General features: G+C 39.1%; 1 protein-coding gene across 4 annotated transcripts in view; it reads left to right on the forward strand.

Moving 5' to 3' along the window:
• RFX4 (regulatory factor X4) overlaps window positions 1–20,484 on the forward strand; it is a 93,200-nt gene that overhangs the window by 26,539 nt on the left and 46,177 nt on the right. For 3 of the 4 annotated variants that reach the window (XM_030480455.1, XM_030480454.1, XM_030480457.1), the window contains exons 3-5: window positions 1,999–2,059; window positions 7,276–7,399; window positions 18,854–18,915. In XM_030480455.1, the coding sequence (XP_030336315.1) occupies window positions 1,999–2,059; window positions 7,276–7,399; window positions 18,854–18,915 (247 nt within the window). Of the gene's footprint in view, window positions 1–1,998; window positions 2,060–7,246; window positions 7,400–18,853; window positions 18,916–20,484 lie in introns of all 4 variants that reach the window. The other variant, XM_030480458.1, reaches the window with a different exon arrangement.

Raw genomic sequence — 20,484 nt, forward strand, 5'->3', positions numbered from 1 at the left:
CCCTTCAGTCAGTAGAAAGGTGCTGCAGTGCCCTGTGTTATGGGTCCCTGTTGGTGAGGCCACAGGATTGACAGATAAAATTTTCATTACTAAAGCAGGGGAAATGCCTTTCCCCCTGCACCCTCAGTCCAGGACTGGACAGGGCTCCTGCCTCTTGCTTCTCCATGATGACTCTGGTGCCTTCCATGCTAGGGCTCACTTATTCTCCCAGCAGGTGATCTTGCCCCTCCAAGCCAGGCTCCCTCGTCCCTGCTGCTTGGAAAACCACGAACCTCAATCCAGAAAGCTCTTCCCACCACAGAGCAGGGCTAACATGGCTGTGCCCTCCTTTCCAAGCCTCCCTTCAGGGAAGGCTGGAGCCAGGCGAGCTCTTCTTAGGGTGTCTATGCTGTCAGTTAAGGGCAAGAAGGAAAAAGTGGTTGGTGTTGTGCGAGGAGATGGTCCCAACTATTTTATCCACCCAGCGGTTTAAATTTGTGCAGCACGGCTCTGGTTCCCACTACAGAGAAGGCATTTGTCCTGCCGCTGGCGAGGCCGGGGGCTGTTGTCAAGCATCAGCAGCCCGCGGCAGCTACAGCCGCTCGGCATTCAAGCCCTGTGTGCTGAAGGTTTGTTGCATGCCGACCGTTTGTTTAGGAGAAACAAATGAAAAACACAATTTAAAAGTGATTTGAAATGTGTATGTTGGTCCTATGCGCTGAATAAAAGCGGGCCCCTGAAAGGCAGGGAAGGAGTGTGCGGTCCAATAATTAGAGGCCCATTGTCATGCAGATGCAGAAGAGGGGTTGCGAGCAGTGTCTGCGGGTAACTGTAAATCTGGATTTTCCTGACGTTCAGGGGACCTGCCTCGCAGGCTAAAGGATAGCTTGGTTAACACAACTTGCCCTATATGTAATGGAAGAAATATTGTGGCACGACGGCTGAAGGTGGCATTTTCCAAAGTGGGGTTTTCTTTGTGTGCGTCAGTTCTTGGGACTGCACAAAGGGCCTCCCAACGGGGTCTGGTGTTCAGAGGAGATAGCCTGGCCCCCTTAAGATTCAGCATCCTAAAGGCTCACTTAAACAACTTTTAAAACTTAATTATGTGAAGAAATGAGACTTGCAGCATGGTTTACCTCATCACTTTAGGTATCAAAGCCCTTTACACTTCATGCTTTAATCAGGGACAAAGTTAAAATATCAACCTGTGTTTGATACAACAGTGTTTTCCAAAGAATACCGTTCTGGAGATGCTGTTCGTGCTTCACTCCAGCTTTCACTTAGGAATGTCTTATATGCTTCACAAATCACCATTTAATAGGAATTATTCTATAAATACTGTTAAATTATTTCAAAAGAATTAATGTGAACTAGGAAGAATCCAGGAGTTTTAATTATCTTTCTTTATTCATCTTGTTTTCAAATTTTTGGGAAGTCATCAAATCACAGAGTTACCTTGGAAACAGTTAATGAGGAATACTATTAGAAAAATTAGATGAAAAGGAATAAAGTGTACTCTAAGATGTTTTTAATTTCAGTTTGTCTTGTTCGGAATTAATATTTGTAAATTTATGAACATCTAGTACATATCATATATTATGATTACAACAGTGGATGAACTCCATTAGATTAAATGTCTCATCTAATACAAAACTTGGGTAAGGCAACTGTTGCCTTAAAGCAGGTGAGAGTGTTCTTATGTTCTGACATGGTGATAGAGATCTAAGAGTCGGTTTTGGGTTTTTTTCTTCGTATAAATTTATCCTTTCCAATGTCGTTATTCCTACACTCCGCTCTTAGTATCAGTGATATTTGCAAGGTTTATTGCCTTAAGCAGTATCTACAGATTTCTAGCTTAGGGAATATCATTATTTACATTTCCACAATTTATCCAATATTTTGAGAAAGCTTTAACACTTGAGAATTATCTTTTTTTTATATCGCATATTTCCTTACCAGTTCATAAATGCCTGAGCAGTTCCCACTGAAATTACATAGTATTTTTTTGTTTCTTAACAGATGAGGAAAAAGAAAATAATAGAGCATCAAAACCACACTCAACTCCAGCTACACTGCAATGGTAAGATGCCTTTTAAAAAAATCAAGAAAACCTGCTAGTGTTTTTTTTCTTATGATTTTTCCAACTGAAAAGAATAGAGGTCTTGGACATCTTAGTTCTAAGGATACTTTCACTGTGAGTGTTTAATGCGCTCATTAGTATCCTGTACAGCATTTCTCAACAAATAACTTACACTTGCTGGATTTGTTTCAATGTAGGAAACCTCTGATGTAGTTTGGAAGATTTACTTGGCATATTTGTTTGCCACCTTGCCAGCTGGTGATTTGTGGTTTGTCATCATTGTTATATTTCCTACAAAAAAAAAACTAAAACTGACAATTTTTTTCAAGACTCAATTTGTTTCATTGTATGATGAAGCCCACCTTTACTGAGAGTTTTACTGAAATGAGATCCCTGTAATTTAATGTAGGAGACAACAAAAGAAGAAAGAGAGTTTGAGGTTCGATTTGTTTGTCAAAATCCCCTTGCAAATTTAGTGAGGGGAAAAAAGGAAGGGTAATTCGGAAAAAAGAAAGAGAAGATGGGGAGAGGAAAATTTGTGAGTTACAGTGAGATGAAAAATGAACAAGTGCTGTTCACTGTGATTTACACCAGTATTTTAGGCTGCATGTTCTGTATTATTACTTACACTTCTGACATCTCTTTCCGTAGGTTACCACTTAGACTTCTGTTGACTTTTCCCTTAATTTAGGGTTTTAATTCTGGTTTAGCTTTCTTAATATTGTAAGTGATCCAGCATCTTTCAGGAGGTTCCTTGTGTCTGGCAGAATAGAGCTCTGTAACAGAGAAGACTCAGAGCATGCTCATCTGAAAACCCATACTCATTAGCTTGCTTTGAGTCTTTTAAAGAAAGGTCTTCACTTCGCCTGTAAGTACTTCTCATAGTTTTCTGGGTAAAAAGAGAAGATTATTGGCAAAAAATGTGGATGTTTTAACAAAATGTTAGCAAAATTATTTTTCTGCTTCTGTCAGTCTCTTGGGAGATCTCACTGACCAAAGAGCAAAGAATAATTTTTCTCTGCCTGTGAAATTCTGTGATTTTGTGAAACACACATAAAGACATTTGGATTATTTCATCTTTCTGCCTTTTAAAGTTGATCAGTCAAATTTTGGATTTAAAGAAATCCGAAGACCTGTGCATTGATTTAGTAGGTTGCTGCAAGTATTTAGTGTCCTGCCTTGAAGAAATTTGCAGACACTTCCAGTGCAGGTAATGACATGGACAAATATAAATAAAGGCATTTAGTTCTGAACTATTGCTTCCTTGTACCTATTTGTATCACGAAAGTGCTGTTTTTCAGAAGTTCAAGAAAATGGAATAAAGAAAGTCTCTACAGACAGAAAATTATTAAAATAATAGTGAAATGTCATAGAGCTATTTTATTATTTTCTATTATTCACCCACATAACTTCAATACAGTTCAAGCAAGATAACAAAGAACTATCTAGCTAAAATAAAATAGCAGGCAGGGCTTACCAGTCCCAAATTCAGAACAGCGTTTATTTTGCAGTAGAGTCAGTTAAGAGCAAATAACACAGTAGCCAAGAAGTCAGAGTTAATTAGAACATGCCAGTGATACTGTTCCCAACAGAAAACATGCAAATACTGTAAACAGCCTTTTGCCAAATGCTTTCAAGCTTCCTCAGTCATAAAGGTTAGTAAATCCCTAAACTCCTGGGATATTGAGCCCTGCTGGAATGCAGTGTGCACACTAATGCTCATTCAGCAGTGTTTGCAATAGAATCCTAGAATTTTGATTCTGAAAAGGCTGCTTACATCATCTTCCCTTCCCCCTTGTTAGTATATTGGCTTACTACCTGTGTGTTCTGTTTCTCAAACATTTAGCCAGGTCAGATATCCTCCTCATTGAGTCTTTTGGAGCATCTGTAATTTCCTACATTCCATTTTCCACCCAAAATTACATGAGGGAACAGAAAGCAAAGAAGTTTTCAAGTTTAATTTCTTTAGCTGCTGTCAAACTGAATTATATGATTGGCTCATTTATTAATAGACCTGTAGGTAAAAGTTTCCCAGTTTAGTAGCTACAGCATAGAACAGTTTTCTGGTGGTTTCCATATGGTTTTCAGCCTATGTACTGCAGCTCTGAATTGGTGTTTCCTGGAGAAACTGCGTTTGATACATTAAATGAAAATACAAGCTCAAAAGGTATGGTCAAATTGCTCAAGTAGTAAGCTTGCTTTGGGTGAAGGTACTGAATTTCTATCTGGAAAGCTGGATGCACTACCATCAGGTTATGTGTACTGCAGTAGCAGGTAGCAACCCATGGTTGTGCTCAATGTGTCCAAATGGTGCACTGAGCACTTCCTGTTTAGCTTTACGTGGTTTACAGTTTTACCTGATGCTGCTATCACTTACAGTTAACGATGGCAATGGGGTGCTGGAGAGCAGAAACAGAGGAAATGTCAGTAGCAAGGAAAAAGAGGAGGAAGAAAGTAGTAGGGAAAGTGAAGCAAGACATCAGGGAAATTCATTAATTTTGTCACAGGGTTCATACTGCCATCAATTTGTTAGTTATTCCTTGTCTGGATCTTGCTGAAAAGAACCAACATCATCAGTCCCACGGAGATCTATCCTTAATGCTTATACTTCTCCAAAGGCGAAGTATGTTAAACACTATAAATAAGGAGGAGGAGGAAGTAGCTGAAGATGCCAAAAAGCATCTCTGGGTGACTTTCAGCCTGGCTAAATACCCTTTTCCTGGAAACAGGAGTGGTGTTTTTGTTTTGTTTATGACAGAAAATGAGGTGAAAGGCCTGGTAAATGTAGCATTACTGCCAAATACATCATAATTGGGGAAACTATGTGAGCATGAGCTTAACCATTATGGCAATGCCAATATCTAGTATCGTGTTCTTATCCCATGTTCTTGTGTTCATTAGCATCTGTAAAGCTATACCTTGCTAAGCACTTGGCTCTAAAACATTCATGATCATTTCATTAGTGGACTGGTTGATCAGATTGTAAGTGTGAAACTTTATTTAACCTCATTTGGGGTGTGTGTGTATTTACTTCTCCAAACACAGAATTATTCAAAGCACGGACAGCCTAATTCCATGCAGTTTGGTTGCTTACAGTGTAGGTGCTCCGAATAAGAACAGTATTGTGAAGCTAAAGTCAACAAAACTATTCTGTTTTCTGCATCATTCATAAAAAGAAGTAAAAGCATTTCTAGGTAATGGATTCTTGCCAGATTATAACAATTTCTGAGAAACTACTAATGCTTCAAAATTAATCTGTTCTAGAATCCTTTGTGATTAGCAATGGTCAATACCAGAGTTGTTCTGTTGCCTTCATAACTAAAACCCAGTCTGTAACAACACTACAGATCTGACTCTGCTATAGAATAATCTCATTTAATCCAGAAGTATGTAAGTTTATAAAGAGGAAAACAGTAATAGGGACAGATGAAATTTTCTTTCCTGTAAAAGGATTAGGGGGTTTATTGCTATACTGTAGTGATACAAAAGGTCTCATTGAAGACTGCTGGATTTCACATGGCTTTATTATAACATTTAAAATGTTGTATATATATATTATTATATTCTGGTAGTGATTTGTTAGGTAGAAGATTGAGTTCATTATCTTTCTACAGTACTGTAGAATGAAGCTGAATTCAAAATATGATAAAGTTGTTAAATAAAAGACAGGAAAATAAAAGAAGTGGAGCAAGATGGGTTTTTGATCATTAAAAAAAAGTTCAGGTATAATGGATCATTGTTCAGTGTCAGACTAATGACTCTCTGTGAAAGAGAGGAAAAAAGGAGAAAAATTCATCAGATATGAACAGAAATAATTAACTGCTTTTCTTTCTGTCCTGTCTTGGTCACGGAAGCTGACATTCCAATTAGCAGCTATAGTATACAAACGAACTCTCCAGGTTTTGAAAGGAGGTTTTGTTAAAGCGCTATGAATTTGAGGAAAGATGCCATGACGATATTTCTGTAGAAACCAAGGAAGAATAGATGTTGCCCATACAAACTGATTCCATTCATCTAGCCAGATATCTTATTAAAATAGTTTGCAGTCACAAATGATCATGATAACTGAAATGGAAGGTAGGTAGGTCCTGAAAAAAGCAATGAAGGAGACAAATTAGACATTTGGAAGGTGTTCTATGGCTATCAAATGACAGGCAGTTATTTACTGTAAAATTGGAGGTTTTTGAGGATATGTAATAATTTTCTAATACATTTAAGGAGGAAGTTGCACCTGTCTTCTTCTCCCAGCCAGCAGGGCAGACAAACACATAGGTAACTATATATGCATATGAGTGACACCATGGATGACAAGATTGATGGGCTAAAGTTTATTGGTTTAAAGTTAAGCATGTATGTAAATACCTCTTGAATTTTGTTGGATCAGCAATCATTAAAATTTCATTTCAAAGGAATGTTTCTTCTAATCTATTTATACTGGTCTCAATATAAATCTTACTGAGACCAATTTCAGATTTTAAAGATTAATCATATGCCAATTTATATATTTGATGCATAATTCAAAATTTTATAGTTGTGTTTTGCATGTGTAAATGAGTAATTGTAGTTTCTACAAGGCAGAGGAGGATGTTACTTTATTGTCTTATTCAGCATTGTATTCAGATCATGGACTCTTTTGTTTCACTTGGTCCATAAGCTATAGCAAGAAAACATTATACAGATATGATTTTGTGCACACTATTGAGTATTTGGAAATCACTTTTGCCACATCTGCTTCCTCAAGTTAAGGAACTTTGCAGCTGGACGGGAGTGAAAAGAGTGTCATGAACCAAAGGTGACCTGTCCTGTAAAGAATGAGAGCATGCTTCCCCTCAGTGAATATTTGTTGTTTTGTCGTTGTACATTTGTTTACTACAGAATGCTTTTAGGGTATAACAGAATACAAGTAAATTTTTTCCTAAAACTATAATTTTGGAGCATGGTCAAAACCCAATATCCGTTTGTGCTCATCTCTACTTTGTGCTAATTTCTACTGGAAGCTCACAGCCTATGTTTTTGATGGCAAGTATGAACCAAATCAAGCAAGTAAGTGTTATGGAAATGAATTGGAAGGAGCACTCAGGAACAAAGCAGAGAAAATTCAGTATACAAACAGGAGCCAGAATGCTTGGTCTTAAAGATACAGCTTTGCTTACTGTTTATCATACAGGACATCCAACATACTTGCAGTTCTCTCTGTTTGATATTTGCTTTTTAAGGCTGGAGGAGAACTATGAGATCGCAGAAGGTGTTTGCATTCCTCGAAGTGCTCTCTACATGCATTACTTGGACTTCTGTGAGAAAAATGACACGCAACCTGTTAATGCCGCCAGCTTTGGGAAGGTGAGTCTAAACAGCAGTGCAAAACCTTGAGCTCCCTCCTGGTTCAGATGAGTCTGGATTACTGAAAAGAATTAAATCATCATTTACCATCAGAGATAGAGGTATATAAATGGAATCTTCTGTTTCAAGTTATTGGGAAAAGGCTAAGATTTTAAGTATTTTTGTGGTTGGACTAACGTCTAATCATGACTAAACTCCAGAATGCACTCATTTTTTTTGATGACTTCAGTCCCCAGCCTAGCTGACATTGACATGGTATACAATATTGGCAGCTTGGAAGCTGAATACGAGCCAGTGCAAACACATCTGCATTGTGACCTGCACTAATTTAACAAATACATACTTTTTTAAATAGAAGAGTAAAATACCAATCACTGAATTCTGGAGGTGGTCTATGCCATTCCTGTAGGCATGATATGGAGATCCCAGAATTAATGATACCAGCTCGCATTGGCAAATTCACACAGTGGAGCACAATGCCTCCAGATGTGAAAGTCCAGAAAGCATATAATGATGTCTGTGTGGCACTGCAAGTACAAGCTGCCAAGTTGTCTTTGCACTGTGATTCCTCATGCTTCCATTTTCCAGTCCAGCTCTAGTAAAAGCCAGTGCAGTTAATTCCAGACTCACAGCGGAGATGCACTCAGCACAGACGCAGCCGTGCATTGTCCAGATGTGAGCAGTAAAGCTCTTATGTTTATACACCACTAGCAGACATTAATGACTGGATAGGATGTTCCATAAATAAGTATGAATGAAATTGTTTGTTGTACATGTTATTGCTACCAAGTGGTACGTACAGTGGCAACATGTAGTTTAGGAACAGCTGATAACAAGAAACAGATTTCATTCAGGCTAACACGTTTGGATCGTGGGCAGAATTTACACAATGCTACTTTTTGCTGCTGCTAAAAACTTCTGTAAATTGCAAGGTGTAAGTATTCTGAAAGTATTTAATCAGAACACAACGTTTGGATCGTGGGCAGAATTTACACAATGCTACTTTTTGCTGCTGCTAAAAACTTCTGTAAATTGCAAGGTGTAAGTATTCTGAAAGTATTTAATCAGAACACAGATCTATCAGGGATTTCACCAATTCTCAGTATATGGCAGTCTTGTTACAGTGTACATTACTCCATCCTCCTTTTCCCCTGACCCTTGTAAATATACTTGTTCATTTGTAGGAGCAGCTTAACCTAGCAGGTCAGGTACAGTGTCTCCCATCCAAAAATCATGGCATTCCAGTGTGGTTTTCATGTGCTGTGGTCCAAGTGTTTTCCACTTGCTTGCAATGAAGTTCTGAAGCAATGATGTATGAAATTTTTCCCCTATTTGTTTGTGGAAAGGAAGCCATACAAAGTCATCCTAGTAGTCTCTCAAGCTAGTGCTTTGTGTGGCCATTACTTTTGGATCTGGGAACTGAGGCTTTTGCAGAGGTGTGTCCAGGAACCTTAGGTAATGCTGGAACAAATATTGAAGTGACACAGGCTTCTGCATCTGCAGAACCCAGAGCAGATCCCAGCAATTCTTTCCAACCTATCATTGCAAAGAAAGCGTACTGCACAGACCTGAAGATCTGTAAGGCAGACACTCATTTGATCAATAGTTTTCAGTCAGCTTCTCCTTAGGAGCACGTACACGGATGAAGTTTTAGATTAACGGAGTTGTTATCATCTGACTTAAATACCACATTGGCAACATGTGTTGCGTAAATGCCTTGGAGGCAGTGCAGTGAAATAGGTGCTATTTGAGGGGTTCTGCATTTAGCTGCTGAAACAGAGATCCCAGACATGTTTGTCCTCATTAGGAATCATCAGGAGCCCTGCAGCTGTCATCTCCTTCAGAGAAAGGAGTTAGTTGTTCTGTGAAATTGTAGACAGTTCATCTTTCAGTAGACCATATTGAATTTATGATTCATCTTTGAACTTTAGCTCTGCGGGCAATGTTAAACATTTAGGCTTTTTCTTTACCAGACTGGTAGTTTTTAGAAAGAGACATGGAGTTCAGCACATTAAAACAATCTGTAAGAAGTAACATCCTAATGTATTGTTACCTACTCAGTTACATCTCAGTTATCAGAACAGTGTTGCTTTCCCTTTTAAGTATAGCACTGGAGACGTGAAACTTGGCTGAAAGTGATCTTTCCAGATTAAGGTTTTGTAGGCAACGCTTCAGTCCCTGTGTACTACTTAAGCCTGATATAAGTCAAATATATCCGCAACAGAGCACAGCATGGAGAACAGACAAGTTGTTCAGGAAAAGCTGAACTAATGGATCTTGTTTCCTACCATCTCTGATGTTCCCTAAATCCGTAGCCTTACCTAAATCTTTTATAACATCTCCATGTTTCCCTGAAGTCTGTTCAATTATTTCCAGGTCCTAGTCACTACATTAAAGTCTTGATTCTTTCAGTTTTCTGACACATCTGCTGCACCTGCTTTCTACATTACTTTTAGATTCCTTCACATCTCTCTGTCTATTTGCCTATTTTTCTCTCCTCCTGCCATGCCAACAGCTGGGCAAGAAGCAGCACATGTGGTGGCTGGTTCAGAGCATTGAAAGTGTTGACTAGTTGCTTCATGCTCATGGTTGTCCAGTCAGGCAGCGCTAAATGGCTCAGCTAAAGCCTGAGCTTTCTTCTCTGTCTTCTTAGTTTTAACTTCAAGCTCTCCCTACTATCCAGCCAGTGTTTTCTATTTAACTTCTAGGACATGGACTGGATCTCAGACATTTGATGATATTAGATTAGCGAAACAAAAATTGGTCTGGGGCGGGGAGAGATTAATAGAGACAGTAATATCTCATAGACTGCTTCCTGAGGAAACCAGGCTAATAGCAACAAAAGTAACAAGAGGAAAGAACAGAAATAAAACACACACCTTTTTAAAAGCAGCTGCTTAAAGTATGTATAAACTGAAGAAGACTCTAGTATGGTTATTAATGTGATATACTCCTATATGACAAAGGCAGCTGTAGCTTTAATGTTAGCTAAGATTTAAGTGCTTTACTCATCCAATTAATATGTGAAAATTACAGGCAGTTTTTTCTATACTAGCATTTGCCAATCTGCTATGCTGCCTAGTCTGTCATTACAGAGCTTTTTTCTTGCCTGCGGAAGACAGGACCAAGCACTCTTTTACCCATATACTTAACTAAGCAGTGACTTTGGAGGGCCCTGTATTTCCTGGATATGGCTCAGCATCAGGAAGTGGGGATTCCAGAGTTAAACTTCTGCTCTTACTGTAGGCAGCAAAGCATATTGTATTCAATAGGATCATGATTTCACCCAAAAGTGAAGCAGAGTAAATAAAAATGTTCCCTGCAGCCAGTGAGAAGACAGGGAAGTACAGTGAGGAGGGGTAGGTATGTCACTGAGTTGTTAACAGTAAAATGTTGCGTGTGAGAAAAAGCTTTGTCACAGAGAACATGTTTAGACTGTTAGTCTTCAGGCAGAAGGAATGAAAGCCTTCTTGCTGAGGTCACTTAAAGTTAGCAACCTTGTGCCCCCCTCAGCCCTGTGCTGTAAATGCCTTGGGCTCTGCTCTGCGACCCTGTGGTTTCAGAGAGCAGTCTAAGGCATTTCCAACTGGAATTTCTGCCACTGCCTGCAGCAGGGAGGGCTGAGCAGGTATATGTTTTTTCCTCTGAGCAACATGCTAACATAAAGTACCAGTGATAATTCATACATTGAGCTAGGAATTATGGTGGATGAAGGCTCCAAGTAATTATTCTCTCTAGGTTTAGTTGCAAAAGCTAAATCACTCTGTATTGGAGCCTTCACTGAATCAAAGAAAAAGCAGGAATGTTCTGGGCATTTCCAAGCCCCTCAGTAATTATTGCATGTGGATGGGTGCCATAAGGCTTATTGGTTCTCTCCTCACTCTAGCATGTCACCGAGGTGTTCAGGTGGGTTGGTGGGTCTTTGAGCTTCCCTTTCACTTTTATTTCCAACACCGATTTTTGTTCTTGTTTCTCTCATAACCCTGCATGAACCTTATTTTCTTAATCAAGCCCCTTGAAGATGCAATCTTCCTCCTCTGCACCAGTTTCCCCTATACTCCACATCCTCAGTTCACTGCTTTAAATTTACTGTGCAGTTCTAAATCACTTCCCAGACCCTGCCATATCTCTCATACAGAACACGTAGTTTCTCATGGTGCAACCTCTTCTGCATCCTCATGAAGTGTTCTTCCCAGAACTCCCATATGCCCCCTGGAGGTTAAATACTTTCCTCTTTTGTTTTGCCTTTTTAATTTCGGTGCTTTTCCTGCCATGTCTTTTGACAAGCAATAATAAATCGATATTTGAAAAGGAAATGAAGGAGGCTGACACTTTGCAGGGTGCTTCTCCCCCAGCCTGAAGTCCCTTTACACCCCTCTGGCAGCACAAGGAGGTTTAACAGGGATGCATGCTCACACAAATTTTAGAGCCTCTTTGTTGCTCCCTGACTGGCTTTGGTGTAAGTGAAAATTAGATTCTAATAAACTTATTTCACTAAATAAAGAAGGGTAAAGTCCACAACAGATTTGTAACATTGGTTAGGAAAGAGATCTTTCATATTTTTGATGAATATTTCCACCCTTTTTCCAAAAAAATGGGCTGAGACACGGTTATACCAGCAGAAAAGTGTTTTCTTTCCAACAGTTTTCTTTGCTCCAGAGAGGCACAAGCTGTACCAGCCAGAGTCCTCTTTTATCACTATGCACTGTCTCTATGCCCAGAAGTTTTGCCAGCAGGACTGCTCCTCCAAGCATGATTAGCATGAATAAGATTTAGTTTCATGCTATCGTACTATATATTTAATGTTTAAAAACGACAGACAAGTAGCCTTATTGAAACCTTTTTGATAATGATATTACAAAGTGATTGCTTTCTGGTTTGTCTTCGTATTGAAATGCACACCTCTGGAAATTGCCTGCTGTGCATAAGGAGATACTTCTCTTGAAGGTGTGGGGTTTTTTCCTTTTACTCTCCATTTGCTTCTAAGTAGCCTCAATAGTAAGTGGTACAGCAAAGCCAAATTTACTCTTAGTGCTCTCTTCTGACAGACTAAAGTAGCACTTGCTTTATTAAGAACAATTACTACACATGGAATCTTTTTTTTTAGTTAGATTTTTTTTTTTCCTAGTCTGTGTAGAAAAGAACTGGGGAAAAAAAAAATCAGTCTAAAGCTGAGGATGTGGTTTCTGTTATTGCACGGAAGGACCATATCAGTCTGTCAGCGCTATGCAAGCAGTCCCTGCATCTCTTTCATCCCTTTTTAACAGCTGAGGTTCCTGATGGAAGGACAATTAACACCAACACGATTTTTCTTCCAGATCCAGAATTTTCTAAGCTCCTCTGAGAAGGCCATAACACAAGTACCAGAGAAGCAAGCAGTCATGCTGGTGTGGGGAGTAGGGGTCCTACAGTGGAGTTGGAAAGGTCCTTGGCTCAGCTTCACTGATCCTTTGTATTCTTGCAGGTTGCTGACTATTGCCCTTTTCTCCTTGAACTTGGGGAGTAAGAAAAGCAGCTGGGACACCTCAGTTTCTCTGGAGTGACTTTTACTTTCCCAAAGATTTGCTCTCTAGCAAAGAGATTTTTACTGGCATCTGGCTTCTAGTTAGGTCTTCAGCATGAAGTAGAGTGGCCTCTGGGCTGCTTTACCGCATGCCTTGTCAACACGTCCCAGAGGCTGCTCTTACAGCACAGGGTCTGCCAGAGTGCAGGGATCCTGGCGCTCAGCCTTTTCCCACAGATATGCTGGGTGATGGCAGTAAGCATGCTGGCACCAGTACAGAGCAGGGGGAGTTGTGCAGGGTTTTAGATCTGCTTGGCTTCAGCAAGTCAGCACTGAAAGTGGCTGCAGCTCAGCTAAGCATCTGAGTCAGAGCATTCGATGCTTGCATCTTTTGTTGGGATGCAGTAATCTGTTTGATCATGTCTTAGGCTGAGTTCCATCTGGCCAGACAAGCTGCTGAAGGAGGATATTGTTGTGTGTAGATGAATCTGAGGAGAGGTCTCACAAGCTTCACCAAAGGTTCCAGTTCAGTTGGAGTTCCTCACAGTTTAATCTCTACAGCAGGCAGAATTGGGCGCAGGCATTAGACAGAGTGCCAGAGGCTTTTCTGAGATGTATCAGCATTAGAAACAAGTTCTTATCCTATAGCTAGACCATGTCCTGTTCCACAAAATGATGAAAGTGAGTGGAAAGAAATGGGAAGATTATTGAATCTAAACAGACAACAGATCTGGGGTCAAGAATGCTGGACCTGTACGCTACAGTCTTCTCTCCTGGGCCATGTGAGTAAGCGAGCAAGGATTAGAGAAGGTATAGACACAGTCATACCTGTTCTCCTTTTCTTTGCACAGTTTGGTGGATTTGGGGGACAGAAATGCTATTTTCATAGAATCATAGAATGGTTAGATTTGGAAGGCACTTTAAAGATCATCTATTTCTGACTGTCCTGCCATGGGCAGGGACATCATTTTGCAAGGACTGATTTGATGATGCTCTTTATTAGTGGATGCTTCTTGGGCAAAACTTTCTTGACCTTTTCCTCAAGGTAATGTGTTAAGCCAGCTCCAAGCCATCTTTGAGCCAAAAGGTGCCTGTTAACACAAATGTTAACAGTAACAGACTGTCTCAGGGCATGATTTTTAATGGGGAAACCTGAAAATGATTGAGCTGGAGTAGTACTAGGCCAAAGACAAATGAGCTTAAAAATCCTACTTATCATTTAAGTACACTTACACATATAATATACATACATTTATCATATAAGTTAAGGGTATTATCATTTATGTTTCACAGCAGGGAATAAAGAAAGCATACTGTGTGGGAGTATAGCTATATTTGTCATCACTGGTTTCTTTCCAGCTGCCATGGCAAAGAAATCTAAAGCTAAAAAACTACAATAGAATTTGGTAAATAAACACAGGTCTTCTGTACCTGACTTTGGAAAAGAAAAGCATGCCTTCTGCGTGTGGGTCTTGAAATCCGAATTGAGACAAATAGAGCCAGGCTCTCACATGAGTAATTGTTATCAGAGGAAAGACAATTTATTCCACTACATTTAGAATCTCTCTAGAACCTCCCAGAGCTTCAGAGCCTAGAGCCTGAAATCTGTTTCTCAATCTGGCAGAGTTGTGGCTGCCCCACCTCTGGCAGTGTTCAAGGCCAGGCTGGACGGGGCTTGGAGCAACCTGGCCTAGTGGAAGGTGTCCCTGCCCATGGCAGGGGGTTGGAACTAGATGACCTTTTAGGTCCCTTCCAACCCAAGCCATTCTGTGATTCTATGAAGACAGATGTGTAAGATGCTTTATGAGATGGTTTTGGGGTTTTTCCCCCTAATTTGTTTTGGTATCTCATATCATAGAAGAATTTAGGTGGAATAATTGAGAAACAAAGTTCACAGTTTGATAGTGATCGCAATGAGGAGTGATGGGTCACAGTGTAGGGATGAAGGCAAAATAGACAATACATTCCTCATTTTAAAGCTGCGTCTGGCTCTGGTCGTGCTGGAGATGTGAGGAGAGATGCATTAGTAGAAATTACAGCTGGCAGTAATCAGGATGAAGGAATGCACCTTTGCAGCCATTTGTGGGTAATAGAACAGCTCCTGCAGTTAGCCATGTCTAAGGTTAATAGGTCGTGCAGACTACAGTACAGACTTTTTCTAGGTGTTGCTCATGAAGCTTTCTGTGTTTTGCATGGATGCTCAAGTAATTTATTTATTTTTTGTTGCATTGTTTTAAGAACAACCAATAATACAAGCAACTAGATATTTAATTCAAGTTTATCCAGACACCTCTACCAGATTTAAAAACCAAAAAGAGATAAAAATCCTGTTATCCCCAAGATCTGTGCAATATATGTTGAATTTTGTACTACCAATGTTGTAATCTCAGTGTGAGAGAATGATATGAGAAGACTTTTCTTTCCTGTGCTCACTTTGGCTGCTGCATACATTCAGGCATGTCAGAAGGAAAAAGGTTCCCTTATGTTCCACCTGCATAGGCACTCCTAAAATCATGTATCAGGATTGTCTGCAAAAGGGCTATGCTGACCTGGGTCTACTGGCCCCCTGAAGACGTGTAAACTATATATATGTTGTTTTATAATATAATGACTTCTATTTGGCTCTTATGTATACAGTAGGCAATCACCAACAAATATCTAAGGAACTGCACAAAGGTAAGGCAGTTCTTAATATTTTTTTAATTTTTTTGATCAAGAAAAGTATATGAGATCTTCTATAGGCAGAAGGCAAGATCAGATCTTGAGCAGGGCCTGGAAAAGAGGGAGAACACAACTCAAGTTTAGTAACTGAGGAAGAAATTGAAGGAGCATTGATTTCTGAGGCTAATATAGAGGAGGCAGAAGTTACTTGCATGTGAAACTCCTGGTCTACATCTGTCTCAAAACCAAAAACTCATGTAGCAGGAAATAATGCCTAACAGTCAAAACTGCCACATAATTTAGGTGGAATTTTATTTGACAAAAGTAAAACCTGTACCCTTTCACTCAGCATATCTCATAGGGCAGCTGGATTTGTGGTTACTTTAGAGAAGTATGAGATGAAATTTCACTTAATTTGAAGGACAGTGGTAGAAAGCCTGTCCACTCCAAAAGTTCCCTGGATACCACCCATGAGATCTTTTTACCACTGTTCTGTTGAGAAGCCAGCGCTGCTGTGAGAACAAGGACTGGGCTCCATTCAGAAAGCAGCTCAAACTGCGTGGTCTGGTCCTGATTCATTTGATTGTGCAACCCCACTGCAGTGATGAAAGGAAAATGATCCAACTTGGTTTTTAGAATCAAACCTGAATTTTCATGTCTGACAGTGAGGATCCCCACTTCCTTCCCCACCCAGCTGTAAAATTAACTCATTTTCTCTGCAGGTCATTAAAAGTTAATAAATTGGAACACGATGATGTATTTTATAGGGTGACTTTTCAGGCTGAAGGTACGATTTTAAAGATCAGCATTTTGGGCCCTCTGCTTTTTCCATTTGTTTCAGCACACGATGAACTCCGCTGTTTCCTGCCTGATCTGGCTTCATCTCTCCTTTTGGAGAAACTTCACTCCCTTTGGCAATATCATTGCAGAGGGATTTGAATAAACATAGCTGAATATAAACATTTATATGAACAGCTAGTTCATTTAGTACTTGACTTGTTTTATTCCAAACACAAATACCCATGCTCGTGTGTACAAGCACCCATGCATGAGTACGCCATGTTATACATATTTTACATATGCAGCATTAGATCAAAAGTCCTGACATTTTTTTTCCAAAGGTTTGATAGATTATTGTCTTTATTAAAATTATTGGTAGAGAATATTTGAAATGATGCATACTTTTCAGCTGCATTCTGAAAGGTGTTTCTTATTGTTTAAAATGTGCTGGATTTAAAAAAGAAACAAAGAAAGAAAAGGAAAAGGGATCATCTGATCAACTGCTCCATTATTCTTCTCTTTTTCCTGATCACCTCTGCCCTGGAATGTAGAAATCGGCTGATTTATTTAAATCCCAGGAACTTCCATGGCATATGGTTCATAAAGTAGCATTTACAGTGTGCATTGTAACACTTCATCACTACTGGAAAGACTTGAAAGTAATATGAGTTCTTGTTGTTCCAAAAGAAAAAATAGGGTAAAAGTATCTCTAATATTAAGATCTACTTTTTGATTCTACTGCTGTAAAATCAAATTTTGGAGAGGAATGGTATTTTCTGAATGACAACTACCACCAAAAAAACCCAGAAAATATTTGTTTTTTAAATCCCCTAACCCAAAAACCTCATCCTCAGAAAGAAGTTCTTCAACACTGCCTTTTTTCCCACAGCCTTGTGGAGCCCCCAACCCTGTCTGTAGAAAATGAAAGGGAGAGGGGTGGGATTAATGTGTAATTAAAGGGAATTTGGAAGGCTGAGATGTTGCGGAATGTTAGATCAGTAGCTGGAACAGCATGTGGTGTTCTTTAGGCAGGCTTCATTGAATCCATACAAAAAAAGAAAAAAGGGCTGCTTGCCTGTCTGCTCATTTATCAAACAGCTAGGCTGAACTTTCACAGCTCCACAAAAGTGTTTTACTGTTTGCTGAAGTTTTGCTCCAGAAATTAAAGCTGAACAACCTAGCGACTCTGAATCTATGCTGCGTTTTTGACATCAGCCATGTTGTGCAAAGCTCCTGGAAACCAACACAGGTCAATTTTTACATGATACAAAGGAAGGATGATTGTACATTTGCTTAAAAAAAAAGACATTAAAAAAATACCGAAGAAATGGTCAAATATGTGACATTGTAATGTCTTTATTTATATAGCACCTTTTGATCCAAATACGTGTTCCAGAGCTTTCAGTCATCAATCAGGATTAAATATTTATCACAGTGGCAAAATGGCTAATGGAGAAAAAAATCCATATTATTTAATCAATTTCAATTGATGTTTTCTTCTAGTTGAACAGTTATATTCCATCTTGTATGCCTGTTTTCCTTTAATATTAGTTGGTGTGTCCCCCCAAAGAGTAAACATTTAGCAATTTATTGATGAAAATACAATTAAAATAGATTATAAATTTAAAAAGGAAGAAATTCCTTTTGCAAGTGAATCTTCAAGGCTTACTGCAATTTTTCTTGCATGACTGTTCTGCCAGAACTTTTCTCCTACTGCAGATCACACTGAGAATCAGGTTCAATCCTGTGAGATGCTGAGCCCCACAGAGCTTTTTCATCAGGACTAGTCTGCTTGTCAGATGCTCTGATTACTGAAGGCACAATCTGCATTCATTAATCTATTTCCTTAAATGCATCTGGCACTGAAGAAGTGTTGTTTTACAGTAGCAATGTTCTTTTAATCTCTGCTGACAGACGAGCGTCCAGTTTCTTGATGATACCCTGCTGTTTCTGAGATGCACTTGTTTTCCATAGAGGATAAATTGATTACAAGTTCTCTTTACAAACACAACAGCGAGTCTTCCCTAGTAGAAGCGGTGCCCCTGTCAAATACCAAAATCTATTCAGTGAATCATCTTTCAGGAAAAGGAGTGTTTAATAGCAGGATTGTGAAGGTCTTTAAAGAACTGTATTCTCCAAAACTCTCAAAAGGAGGATTTCCTTTATTTGCAGCAAAACCAAATTTGGTGATCCTGATATAAATAAATAGTAGGCAAATTCTAAGCATAATCCTTCTTAGTTTAGAGGCAGAACAGATCTTAGATTTTTAAGGAAGTTTATTCTACTCCAGTAATTTCTGAAATTATTTAAATTAATTGTAGTTAATGGAATTATATTGAATTGTAAAGTCTTTCCCCTCTTTCAGTAATTATTTATTTCTGATTTCTCCTGTCATGTATTTCACTGACATCGCAGTACAGTTTTTCTGCTTTTCTGCCTTAACAGTCTATATTAAATATTAGTAAATGTGCTTTTAATTTTTTTCTAACATTAGTTCTATTTATTTGCAGATAATAAGGCAACAATTTCCACAGTTAACAACAAGAAGACTTGGAACCAGAGGCCAATCAAAGTAAGCAGTGTATGGTATTATTATCATCTCACACAGGGCCCCATCTGGCTCTGGCTTTACTGAATAGCGTAGTATCAGATGAGGGAATAATTTGTCCAGTTGGGGACTTAAAACCCAACTTTGATGGAGGTTCCATTGTAGTCTTTACATTGTCTTATTGATTCTGCAGTGATCCTGCAAAGGTAGTCCAATGGAGCCCTTTAACTGATTTCGTCAACGCTATTTTCCATATTGTTGCTATAATGTCTTTCATCTCAACTCACTTTACACAATGTAAAGGACATTCACACCCAGGGGTAATGGAGCTACTGCTGGAGGCTGGGAAAACACAGCTGGTTAACATTATGTTTCAGTTTAGAGGATGAGTGGCAGAATGTTATCTGGAATTTAGGTAGGAACATACATTGGCCTAAGATGAAATTGTTTGCAAACCTGGATTTAACCACCATGGAAAACTATGGAGGGGAAATGAAAACCTGGGACAGTGTGTTTGCAAGATTTTGCCGATAAAGTTTCTCTTTCAAAACAAAGGCTAGAAACACAATATTGCTAAATGCTGAGAAATAAATATGCTATGAGAATTGAACTTACATACTAAAGATAGAATGACAAACTCTTTAAAGGAAAAAAAAAAAGGAAAAGAAATTAAGATGCTAAAAGAAATGCCGTTAAAATTAACTAACAAGTGGTCCATGACAAACAGTATCTCTTTGATGGGACTAAATGTCCTTTCCCCCATCTTGAGCTTCTCCTAGTTTTTATAAATCAGCTTTCTTTGTCTAGACTAGCCATATTTAAGCAGCTAATTGAAGACTTAAAATCTCTTCCCAAATACAAATTCAGAACTACTGTAACATGACTCATAATAAAGCTACCAGAAATCTCTCAGGTGCAAATTCTGGGCTAGACCAACAGCATATTAGGAAAGCATGACAGGTCCAGACTTGGAGAATCAGGATTTAGCACTGAATATAAGTTCTGAGGAGGTTCATGAAGATGGAGCGAAGGTGTGCACAAGTTGCTTTATGGAAGCATTCATATGAGAGTACTCGTCAGCCATCAAATCACTTTGACATTGGCTACAACTTTGTTACTTGTCCTCCCTTTTAATAAAAGGAATGAGCACTGCTGTATTTCCAAACTGGAGCTACTCCTGCAGCTCCAGGAGTCTCTCAGAGGGACAAAATGCTCTTGATCTTCTGACTGAAGGTGTCCTGTGTCTCCGAGAGCTATGTCTCTTTACTCTCACTGAGGTTAAAAATCAATGAGACTTAATATTTCTTGCATATTTCCCCCCCTAACCTTCATATCCACCAGAGCGGCTTTCAGGTCACATACTCCTCTCATGCCACCTTTGCAATGGTTCTGCTCTCTATGTAGCAAATAAGAAGGGGTTTCTGTAAAGCATGCTGGTTGTGCTCTACAAAATCCTTGGCCCCTGTGAGGGAGATTGTAGTGACTCAAATTTTGCAGCCTCATAAGTTACGAAATTGAGTTCTGCTCCAAAAGAGGATGTCTACATTTTCGTCAGTGGTTAACACCCTAAGGATTATAAAATAGCATACAGAG

This window comes from Strigops habroptila, chromosome 3 (assembly GCF_004027225.2).
Source record: "Strigops habroptila isolate Jane chromosome 3, bStrHab1.2.pri, whole genome shotgun sequence".
NCBI classification, from domain to species: domain Eukaryota; kingdom Metazoa; phylum Chordata; class Aves; order Psittaciformes; family Psittacidae; genus Strigops; species Strigops habroptila.